At 34.9% G+C, this 12,611-nt stretch overlaps 2 protein-coding genes and 2 non-coding genes across 4 annotated transcripts in view; 1 reads left to right on the forward strand and 3 right to left on the reverse strand.

Moving 5' to 3' along the window:
* The window catches only part of LOC132934174 (limbic system-associated membrane protein-like), a 569,464-nt gene that overhangs the window by 338,635 nt on the left and 218,218 nt on the right, over window positions 1-12,611 (reverse strand). The window lies entirely within an intron of this gene.
* Window positions 356-2,553, forward strand: LOC132936009 (formin-2-like). Its single transcript, XM_061002663.1, has 3 exons — window positions 356-764; window positions 798-1,087; window positions 1,682-2,553. Exons 1-3 carry the CDS (start codon window positions 463-465, stop codon window positions 2,551-2,553), a joined length of 1,464 nt encoding a protein of 487 aa, XP_060858646.1. The 5' UTR covers window positions 356-462.
* On the reverse strand, window positions 4,444-4,516 carry Trnak-uuu (transfer RNA lysine (anticodon UUU)). Its single transcript has one exon. It is a non-coding gene; the product is annotated as a tRNA-Lys (tRNA).
* Window positions 8,889-8,962, reverse strand: Trnan-guu (transfer RNA asparagine (anticodon GUU)). The gene has a single exon. It is a non-coding gene; the product is annotated as a tRNA-Asn (tRNA).

Below are 12,611 nucleotides of genomic sequence, written 5' to 3' on the forward strand. Positions count from 1 at the left end.
GATTTTTTCTCTCGAACGTCAATATTTTGTTGTGTTTCGCGTAGTACAGAGAAAAATAAATTAGTCCTAAAAATCTTTAAAATGTATTGATACCTACTGTTGTTTTATTCTTTTTAAAAGGCTAATATTAATATTGCACCCACTGTCCACATTACATCCATAGCTCAAAGTAACTAAGTGGACCTCTACATGATATTAAATCCTTTACAGCTCATGATACTATAAAACTTTTGAGGTTTGTTGTAAAAAATTGTAGTTGGCTGAATATAAAACCATAACACACGGTATTTAGTGCAAAAACGCAAACATCGATTCGTAACAAATAACATTTAATTATACTGATAATGTGTCCCCAACATATTTTATAAACACCTCAGCTTAATTGTATTTTTCCACCACACACAAGAAACATTCAAATTACTCACTTTAAAGACCCATCCCCTGTTATTAAACACACTCGTCATGCAAGCAGCAAAACATCTATTTGGGTCAATTGGCATTGCTTCACGTCTTGCACTACGACAGTCGTCAGCCATGGGTGCTATGGCTGTCCGAACAAAGATTACCAATGTCAAAAATTCAGCAGGATGTGGTTCACCGAGTCACTTAAAGAACATCGGATTTGACCTTCCATTTTGGGGTTCGACTTCATCTAGTGATTGTGATTCAACGCCGAAAAACCCATCGGGTAGCTGTAATTCACAACCGAAGCCTCCGGCTGGTGGCTGCGGACCACCACCAAAACCTCCAACTAGTGGTTGCGGGTCTCCACCAAAACCACCGACTGGTGGCTGTAGTTCACCACCAAAACCTCCGTCTGGAGGCTGTGGTTCGCCACCAAAACCTCCAACTGGTGGCTGTAGTTCACCACCGAAACCTCCGGCTGGTGGCTGCGGACCACCAAAGAAACCTCCAACTAGTGGTTGCGGGTCTCCACCAAAACCACCGACTGGTGGCTGCAGTTCACCACCAAAACCTCCGGCTGGTGGCTGTGGATCACCACCGAAACCACCGACTGGTGGCTGTGGATCAACACCAAAACCTCCGGCTGGTGGCTGTGGATCACCACCGAAACCACCGACTGGTGGCTGTGGATCAACACCAAAACCTCCATCTAGTGGATGTGGATCGACACCAAAACGTCCGACTAGTGGCTGCGGATCACCACCGAAACCTCCAACTAGTTCCTGTAGTTCCCCACCGAAACCTCCGACTAGTGGCTGCGGATCACCACCAAAACCGCCAACTGGTGGCTGTAGTTCACCACTGAAACCTCCATCTAGTAGCTGTGGATCGCCACCTAAACCTCCGTCTGGAGGCTGTAGTTCACCACCGAAACCTCCGACTAGTAGCTGCGGATCACCACCAAAACCTCCAACTGGTTTCTGTGGAGCTCCACCAAAACTTACGTCAGGGGGTTGTGGATCGCCACCAAAACTTACGTTGGGGGGTTGTGGATCGCCACCAAAACTTACGTCTGGAGGCTGCGGATCGCCACCGAAATCTCCAAATAGTGGCTGTGGAGCGCCACCAAAACCTCCGTTAGGGAGTTGTGGATCACCACCAAAACTTACGTCTGGAGGCTGTGGATCACCATTGAAACCTCTATCTGGTGGCTGTGGATCGCCACCTAAACTTACGTCTGGTAGGTGCGGTTCACCACCAGAATCTCCGTCCGGAGGCTGTGGTACGCCACCAAAACCTCCATCTGTAGGCTGCGGTACTCCACCAAAACCTGCAACCGGAGGCTGTGGTTCGCCACCAAAACCTCCATCTAGCGGCTGTGGATCGCCACTGAAACCTCCGGCTGGTGGCTGCGGATCACCACCGAAACCTCCGGCTGGTGGCTGTGGATCACCACCGAAACCTCCGGTTGGTGGCTGCGGATCACCGCCGAAACCACCAACTGGTGGCTGTGGATCAACACCAAAACCTCCATCTAGTGGATGTGGATCGACACCAAAACCTCCGACTAGTGGCTGCGGATCACCACCGAAACCACCAACTGGTGGCTGTGGATCAACACCAAAACCTCCAACTGGAGGCTGTGGTTCGCCACCAAAACCTCCGTCTGGTGGCTGTGGATCACCACCTAAACCTCCGACTAGTGGTTGTGGGTCTCCAGCGAAACCCACATCTGGTGATTGTGGGTCTACCCAGAAACCTCCAACTGGTGGCTGTGGAGCGCCACCGAAACCTCCATCTAGTGGATGTGGATCGACACCGAAACCTCCGACTAGTGGCTGCGGATCACCACCGAAGCCACCAACTGGTGGCTGTGGATCAACACCAAAACCTCCAACTGGTGGCTGTGGAGCGCCACCGAAACCTCCATCTAGTGGATGTGGATCGACACCGAAACCTCCAACTGGAGGCTGTGGTTCGCCACCAAAACCTCCGTCTGGTGGCTGTGGATCACCACCTAAACCTCCGACTAGTGGTTGTGGGTCTCCAGCGAAACCCACATCTGGTGATTGTGGGTCTACCCAGAAACCTAAGACTGGAGGATTTTGGTCACTCTGGAAATCCTCGCCGAAACCAGTAAAAAAATAAAGAAACTATGGTTCTCGAGATCTACAAATTCATACACTACGCTGTATCAAATGTTTGTAAAACTATGAATAAAGGGTTTTTTATGTAGAAAATTCATATTTTTCAATATTATTAATAATATAAGTAGGTACATTATCGAAGGCGTTTCACAGAGTGTATAGCCAATAAAACCAGATCAACGCAACTGTTGAAATACTCAATTAATGTAATAATTATTTTTGCGTTTCTTATTTTATTACTTATTAAAAAAAAATGATCGTTAAGGTTAGATTTTTAACAGCTCACAGTTACAATAATAAAATGATTTTATTCTGAATGAATCTTTATCAACTGTTTAGTTAATTTTCGTGGATATATTAAGTCAATTTCTGTCAATAATTATATTATTTGAACTTTATTTAATACCAAATACTAATGTGAAACTATGTATTGAAATTATTAGATTATGTAATTTATTGTATAAGTAGAACTCAGATTTTAAAGCACAATTAATATTAAAAATTAAATTAAATTGTTTAAAAAAAGCAAAAAAAGCCTTAGCTATAAAATTTGAAAATGTTATACATTTTTAACTACAAAAAGTGTCAAAATATTTTCAAAATGTTATGGTGTATAGAAAATGAAAATATGAACATTCAGTAAAATGTTCATGTATCTACAATTATTCGTTTTAGAATAACAATAAAATAACAAAACGACTACATGAGAAATCGAGTGAATATCCAATATTAGAAAAATATGAACTTCAAACGCTCTTAAAATTTAATTTGATTTGCTTGTAGACATTTTTTTTTTTTTTGATAAAGGTAGACAAACTTATGAGGGATCCTGTATTACATTTTTAAATCTTAGATTTAATTATTTCATAGTTTTCGTGATTTTTCCGTATTTTGTCAAGATTTGAACTTTAAATGCTTATAAATAAAACTGTGACTAAGGATTTTTAATATTTTTCGAATGTCATTGTAACAATATAGTAGGAACCTTGTTTTAAATTGTCAAGCTTTTTTACCTAACAAATAATGTTTTATTAATTATTAACATTCATAGAAAAAGAGACTAATAAAAGACTAATTTCAAATCTAAAATTATAAATATTATAAAGGTATAAAAAAAATATCAAAAAAAAATGTACTGAAAATGTTGTACCATAAATTTATATCAGAGAAAAGTTCAATAAAAACGTATTAATTTTTCAAAATAATTATAAATGAAATAGATATTGTTTTTTTTTTATATTGGAAACTTTATAAGATCACTTATTCGTTTTTCGATGTATCAGCATGGCATGTATAGGTTAAAGGTACGATGTACATATTATTGATTAAAATTTATTAAATTGAAATAATTTAAAAATAATTGAATTATTTATATTAGTCAATAAACAACTGATTATCTAATCTGTATTAGAAGCTAAATTGTAATTTTATTCACGATTAGTAAAAAGGTATCAATTATGTCACCCAAACACGCAATAATAATAAAATATGCAATGTGAGTTAATTCTTACGAAACCTGCACTGTTGATGTATTGTGAATGATATACGCATATTTCACTAATGTAATAAAAAAAAATGAATATTCTATAGAATTAAACAAACTTTATTGTATGCTTAAATCGTAGAATCAATAATGTTATTAAATATTAGGTACATTTCAAAACGATTTTCTGAACAAAATCGGTCGTTTTTCTCTAAATAGTTATGCAACAAATATGAAGTGACTTCTGTGACTTTTGCAGGCCGCGTACAATTCGCCGAGAGCCGTCTTTACAAAATATTTCAGTCGTCTTTATCAAAAGAAAAAAATTGTAATAATTAAATCGATCGACACAGCAATAATGTAAACGTATCGCCGAAAAAATCGGAGAAAAAAACGAAAAAAACGTAACGCCCGGACAGGGGCTCGAACCCTGGACCCTTAGGTTAAAAGCCTAATGCTCTACCGACTGAGCTATCCGGGCTCATTAGGAGTTAAATAATATATTACATTTTTGAGTTAAGAGGACGTGGCACAACCGCATGAGGTGTTGTCTCCGTTTTCCAAGTTCGTAACATAGCAAATTTTACAATCAGCAGATCACGTTTAGTTTTGTTAATTTCAAAAGTAGAGTGAATTGACCTCTTATAAAATTTAAATGTAAGATTATTATCTAGGCAATGTCACAAGGCCATAGTATTTTTATTATATTTTAATTTTAGAGCGGGTTATGAGTATTTTAAGATGCCTACTGCCTACAAATAATTCACAATTTTAAAATACTCATAACTCGCTTTAAAATTAAAATATAATAAAAAGCCTATGACATTGCCTAGATAACAATAATACCTTTAAATTTTATAAGAGATCAATTCACTCTAATCTTTAAACTATCGGAGCTAAAAGTGATCTTATGAGCGTAAAATGTTGTATGTCAGATGCCACGTCCTCTTAAATATTGTTATTGCAGTGTATCGTATATTATATTGGCGTTATATCCCCCCCCCAAATTTGAAACACCATAGTTTTATAAAAGAGAGCATTTACTTGTGTAACTCTGTACGTGGCTGCAGAAATTATCTGTCGGAAGCAGGGGTGGATTTACTCATAGGCAACATTGACACGTTCATAGTGCGCAACATCTTTCGGGGCGCCAATTTTAAGCTGTAAGTTTTATAACTAAAATAAAGAATATATTTAAGAAATTATGACAAATTACAATTTACAATGTTATAATATTAAGATAATAATATACCGGAAATTAAAAATCAATCGTAAACTATAATGCAACTATGTCACCCACTCACTTTCCAATTCCTAGGTACTGCACACCTTTCCAGTAAAACTATGCATTACATATTTAATTTTATACTACGTTTGGATGTTAACTTGAATGACCCACCTCCCCCGGCACAGCAACTAGTCTATTCTAAGAATACTATAATGGTATGACAAATTATAGATTTGCTGTTTAATCCTGAGCCCGGCACTCGACGGCAAAATTATTATGAACTAGTGCGACCATTATAAAATATTAAAATATTGATTTAATATATGCGGTCGTACACAAACATTTTTCGGGCGTAGTGTGACCAAAACCTTAGTTGATGCATGCGAGGTGGCAGGTGCGTCTACTCACTCACGCAAAAACGCGTAAAATAGTGTGAACAGCGCATGCGCACAACGCCAGCCGAGGCGGCCACAGTCTACCGCCTCTAAACATTGGACCGCCGAGTACATTGTTTTGATACAGCCACGCTACTTGTTATAGGAGGGGGGCTGTGCTCGCACATCAGCTGTCCGCTGTTGCCACTGATATTCGGGCCAAGTCACTCATCTTTTTGGTGAACTAATTATAACTTATAAATCATAGCTGAACACTGGCTAATATTTCCTCCATTATTCATAACCCTCACCATTTAAATAACACTTTACACTCGTGTAATAGACAATAGTGTATTTCTTATTTGGTCACCTCATATAAAAATTCATATCAAAACCGCCACTGGATTGTGTTCGGAAGCAAATGAACTCATCGTCGTCGTTGATTTACAGAAAGTAATATCATAATATTACTTTCAGATTTAACAGTCACAACGTGGAGTGAGAATGTAATGATGATAGTAATCATGGCATGCATGGGCGGCTACACAACACTGTCTGGCTGCTGACCCCGACGACAGTAAATTTAAAGATATTTTAGTCTCCCCCCCACGCCCGTTGTTGATTGTAGAATCCCTCCATAGTAATAATATCTATTATAATATATATCATTTAAAATTTAAAACTATTGAGACATATTATTACGTTGGAGTACATGCCACAACCATAACTGAACAATATTTTTTCAAACAACACTTTTCTGCATAAAATCAATTACTTCGTAGAGACAGTATGTACGCATATTGAAAATTCTAGGGAAACCTAAACTTCATAAAATTGAAATATATTTATTTTTTGAACACTAATTCGATTAATGATAGATGTGATACTATGACGTTGGTTGTTGCGTTAATGTACTAAATTATAATTTTATATAGAAAATCATTAAAACGAGTTGACAAAGAACGGCTGTTATAACTCAATAACTGTAATAGGTTCTCTTCTATATTGTATGATTTTAATTTGAGCTATTTTATTAAGATGATACTATAAACACAAGTGTTTTCTCTGTCTTATAAATGAGTAACATTGCAAACCTACGTACAGGATTCTTACTACTGTTTATTTATATATTTGATATATAACAATAAATTAGATATTACAAATATTATTGAATTTTTGGAGGACAATAATATTAATAATATAGTATTAACTGAGCCCTCGGCGTAGAGATTTGTTTTCATAGTAAAAAAAAAAAATATGAAAAAAACTGTACTCGGTTAATAATTTTGTCTAGTAAAACATTCAGTAATAAGTAAATTTTCCAAATATTAACTACAAACAAACGTAGTTAAGAGTCCGGTATGTACATTTACATGAAAATTCGGAGATAGGTTGATAGCCGATAGGTATAATAACGTGCGACACACACGGTTAGAGAATTCTAACTGCTAAGTAGGTACCTACTCCGCGATGGAACGTTTTGGCCGTGACATTATTATTTATCCCCCTACTACTATATTATACAGGTCGATTGCATAGTATTCTATGCATATTTTATATAACACACGTATTATTATAATATGATTATGTGTTATAATTCAGGAAATGTTCACCGTAGTGGCCAGACGCTAATAATAATCCGCCAATAAAACCCAAAACAACATGATATAGGTCAAAACGGTAATAATATAATGATAATTATTAAGAGCCGTATCCGTCCAAACGCGAGCCATATATATCGTTTGCATTCGTTATTTATATTATGGATCGTTTTGCTCGGTGGACGAGAGCGAGTATATAGAAGTACCATGATGATAGACCTTATATACTAATAGCGGTATAACTTTATAGTATAAGGTTTATGATAGTTATAACTGAACGTATACACGTTGGTAGACTATCTATAGTATCTACTCGGTTTCTCCTAATTCGGCCGTAAAAAGCTATTTATCAATAAGAACAATAATAAATGAATAGACTCCGGATTAATGCAACATAATATTATTAACTAATTATGTATAAAAAATGTTTTTTAATGTAATTTTTTTGTTTATTTGGTAGGTATGAGAATAGATTGTAAAGTATTTTTCACTCGCCTACTCCGACCCCTTATTTTTTAATCGCGATTCTAATAGGATTTTGAGATTTACCGTGGAAATTGTTGTTTATAAATGGTTGGTATTCGTTATAGGAGAATGGAGAAATAATTAGTAACAATATTAGTATTTATTATTTGGTTTCTATCGGTTAATCGGGCAGGTCAGGTGCAACTGTGCAAGCATGCATCAAATCAAATTTTCGTACATTGTCTACTTGAAATACTGTCTAGCTCACGTTGTACGCGATCCTACGTAGTCGGATTTCCGCCAATCAGGGAGGCTGAGATGTCTATAATAATATATTATTATGTTACTGTCGAGAACAGCGATATATTTAAAATTACGTATATATAGCCCACCATAATACAACAACACAGTATTATATTATAGTCTATATTAAATAATGTATTAATGTAGATGAATGACGTCCTGCAGTATGTTCTGGCGGTTGCTGCAGCGGCGGAAGAGAACAGCGTAGTTTGATTAATAAAACCTTATGAAAAAGCATACCCGTGGAGTAATCGCAAAATAATTATCTGGGATAATATGGAACCATTGGTAGTGGACAATTTACCATTCCCAAAAACAAATAGTTATGATGGTGGATACGAAGTTTTTTTTTAATGATTATAATATCATGAAATATGTAACGAATAAACAATAATAATTGTAGAAGAGCATATTATTATATTACAATATTATAATGCATACAAACCGATTTGCTGCTATACTGCTATTAATTAATATTCGCCTATACGTAATTTCAATTTATGTAAACTATGTTTAAATTATAATATTATTATATAATAAAATGTTAATTAATAACTATATTTTAATGATTAATGTCCCATTCAGATTCGAACCGCCATTGCTTTGCGAATTAAATGATAAGAACCAAAAAACCGATAATATGAATAAAATATATGGTTTAGAAAATAGGGAGTGTACCTCAACATCAATAATAATGCTAAGCCTACAAATATAGGTAATAATAAATTATGTTACTATAAAACGGTACAATCCCAAAAAATGCATTGAGATATTAAAATTGATTACCTATCTACCGAGGTAATTGATCTTCTTAGAGAATCTTCTCTGTGCCGTGCTGTATACAAACAACGTTTGTGAATAGAAAAAATGCAAAAAAATTAACGCCCCCGGGTGGGCTTGAACCACCAACCTTTCGGTTAACAGCCGAACGCGCTAGCCAATTGCGCCACGGAGGCTCGTTGGTAATCAAACCGTAACTAATACTTTTAATTGTCTAGGCTGAGCATTAAGAACATAACAAAAGCGACAACGCTAATTTCGTTACCCGTCCTTACTTTAAGTTAAAAATGACAATATAGTTATATAAGTCGATTGAAGCTAGAAATGTCGTAAGTATTTATACAACAGTATTTACGTGACGGGATCTGGCACGTCATCAGGGGGGGGGGAGGGGGGCTGAGTGGATATTAAAATGATAACACTTAAACGATGACTGTGTTAATAAATTACAATGGAACATATTTATTTTTTTAACCAACCAAATGTAAATTTTAAACTATTTAGATTCTTGGTATATGGGATTCTGCTTATTGGTCTGGGGGAGAATGGAGATAGACACCTTCTACAGGCTCTACGAGTTTCTCATAGAAAAGGAAGTATTGGAAAATCACACAAGGGCCCAAAATGGTTGCCCACTCTAATATAAATTGTCTGGCTATGAGCCTGGGCGGGATGTCAAACAATTTTCTTGGTACAGGTTTAAAAACAAACTTGAATGGAAACAAAATATTGCGTACCTATTTACCTGTTCACCTGTTCACCTGTACCCTGTTTGATAGGGTCCAGGCAGAGCCATGCTAAGGGGGTGACAAATGGGGCAAGTGTCCTAGTGCGGCCAAACTTGTAAGATTTTAAAGGGTGGAAAATGTTTAAATATGTATGTTAATTAGGGGCGCCAAATATTATTGCCCTGGGGCACCAATGAGAGTTAACACGGCACTGGGTCCAGGGTCACATAATATAAATATTAAGAAGAACAATGGCTACGATAATGTCAGTGTGATAATTATTATTGTTTCAATAGCAGAACAAACGACGAGACCCAAGCAGATTTTGTTAACAGAGGATATTTTGGCAAAGTAAATATGATATTTTTTAAAGCGAATATCGTAATAAATCAACACGCCATTACCTACTGGGTACTTCTAATGTATAATATTATTTTTGTATAAAAGTATACTTGATAACTAGGCTAATTGAACTAGTTATATGTAAATACCAGGATAATACCCCTCGTTACCATATAGTAGGTATATAATCGTATTAGAGTTACAGATTATCTAGACTACTGCTTTAGAATATAATTTTAAAAATAAATTGAAATGAATAGATTAATTGACTATCATTATATAATAAATGACATACAATCAACAATTTTATTTAGTTGTTCTATTTTATAATTTAGTATGTATGTGGCGTCATAATCCTGATAATGTTAAAAATCTTTTTAAATTAAATTTAAAATAAATATTATAACATTTTCGATACGCCGAGTTTACTTGCACGTATGCGATTTACCTCTAGAGTTACACAATATATATTATTATTGTGTAACTGTGTAAGTAGGTATGTCAAATGATCATTTTATTTTTTATTGTTAAACCAGAAATCAAACAAATACTAATAATGCACGTAATAATGACGTGATTTATGCATTCGTGTCGACAAAAGTAAAAACAGCACCGTCGTCTGAATATACAGTTATCGTCGCTATCACGTTTTCCGATCGTCGCGTCCCCCGGACCGGTCGGCAAGAGTGCGCTGCTTCGTGCGGCGGTGGGGCGACGACCGAAACGTGACCTTCGACTGCCGACGCGTGTACGAGTCGTAGCGGCGCGGCGGCGGCGGCGGCGGCGGCATCAGCTGTCCCACTTAGCATTCCCTCGCTTCACGACCACCACGACACCACCCGAGTGTTACCGAACGAGTTTTACGTACGCGTTGGCCGCCACCGTATGCACAGCGTTTATATTCTTATTTTTGTTTTGTTACTGCCAAGGAGTATATTTCCATGCATACGGATCGTTTTAATTGTTATGCGCTATTTAAACAAATGCCAAACACATATTATTCGTCAATATTTGTATCTGTCTTTAAATACTTTCTATTAAAAGTATTTGAAATGTATCTTAAATGCTTTATAAATGGATGTCTGTATTATTTTGTATACAATCTAAGTATTGTATATAAAATAGTGTTTTCAACCAGACTGCCAAATCATTATTTCTCAAGAACTTCTAGACACAGACCATTTATTTTTATCTTAATACAGGTAGTGAGTAAACTATAGTCCATAGGGAATCCGGGTACATATTTTTTTTAATGTTTTCGTAGAATCAAAATGTAAGTTTCTTGGAAGGAAAACCAATTTGGAATATACTTATTTCGTGTCTACAGAAATATTTTAACGTGTTATAACAACTTGTACCACAATAATTTTAATATTGTAAAAAACAATTGACGGACATTGGTGGCAAAACATTTTCAAATTGTTTTGGATAACATATTATGTGGCTTAAAATTATAATATATCTCTATATATATATATACCTAATTTGTGGATAAACGAATAAAAATATATTTATGAAGGCGAACAATGATGCTACAAAAAATAATATGTATTCAAAAATATGAATGTCAGATTAATTTATTCAGATTTATCTGTCGTATACAATATGGTACTTAAGGTTAGCCCTATTAGTATTGTGTTTAACCTTTGTAAAGGGTACTTACATTTGTTTGGGATAAGATTTTTCGCTCAGTGACTATATTATAATAAAAACAAATATTCCAAGAGCTATTATTCGGTATAATCTAGCACTGAACAATGCTCAACTACAATTTTGAAAAATAAAGGGCCTGATAAATTTCCAATATTCTTTACTCATTATATATATCCGTATCTATAAACCTTTGAGTTGGAACTAGAGAAATATATCTATTATACGTCTGCAGAATACCGATTATTCGCTAGTTTATGTAATTTAATGGCAGCCCAACATTCGATACATCATATGAACTAATAACAATAACCAAATTTTCTATTGACATTCAATATGCCTACAGGTTAATTATCAATGTTTATGTAATGTCAACAGTGCCAAATGAAAATTTAATATTAGTCTTAAGGGTCTAAATGCGTTCGATGCACCGATGTTGATAAAAAGCGTGAAATAGTTCGTCATTAATGTGTGTACCTAAATGCCTATTCAGTCAAGAATGAATGTTAGGTAGGTTTTAAGATATGAAAAGTCATCTAGAAATACTTGCCGGAGACAAATCTAACACTATGACCCAATAATATTGTTATCGTGAAAAAATCATATAGATAATATTTACAAACACACTAGAATATTTTTTTTTTAAGAATAGCATTATTTTTAATTTTAGTAAAAATAAATTGTGAATACAGATCAAAAAGTGATACGAAATTACAAATATTTTTTTGATTAATTGTGCGAATATATTTGAGTAAATATAATATTATTTTCAACCACTTTTTATGATTAAATAATACGTATATGTTATAACTGCGTAGTTTATTTACAATAACTACACCGCATGTGATAGGTACAGATTACAAATAATAATTAATATTCAATAATATTTATAATCTATTTTCTAGTTGGGTATTTTATAGTACGAAAAGTTAATTATCACAATATTCAAAATATAATGTATGAATAAAACGGAACCTTTAACAGTTAATAATTAATACGCTGTTATATTATAAGGATCTTTTATAAATTCCACCTCGAGATTTAAAATAATTACAATCAATCAGAGTATGCATAATATTAGTAATACTTATAATAATCTGTGTAA

The sequence above is a fragment of the Metopolophium dirhodum genome, chromosome 1 (assembly GCF_019925205.1).
Source record: "Metopolophium dirhodum isolate CAU chromosome 1, ASM1992520v1, whole genome shotgun sequence".
Taxonomy (NCBI): domain Eukaryota; kingdom Metazoa; phylum Arthropoda; class Insecta; order Hemiptera; family Aphididae; genus Metopolophium; species Metopolophium dirhodum.

What these genes read in the sequence shown, in the direction of transcription:
- LOC132936009 (XM_061002663.1), top strand. Translation starts at nt 463, where the DNA reads ATGCAAGCAGCAAAACATCTATTTGGGTCAATTGGCATTGCTTCACGT. An exon ending in CCTCCAACTAGTGGTTGCGG is followed by an intron (nt 765 to 797) that starts GTCTCCACCAAA and finishes TGGTGGCTGTAG; the next exon opens with TTCACCACCAAAACCTCCGT. An exon ending in ACCGAAACCACCGACTGGTG is followed by an intron (nt 1,088 to 1,681) that starts GCTGTGGATCAA and finishes CTCCGTCCGGAG; the next exon opens with GCTGTGGTACGCCACCAAAA.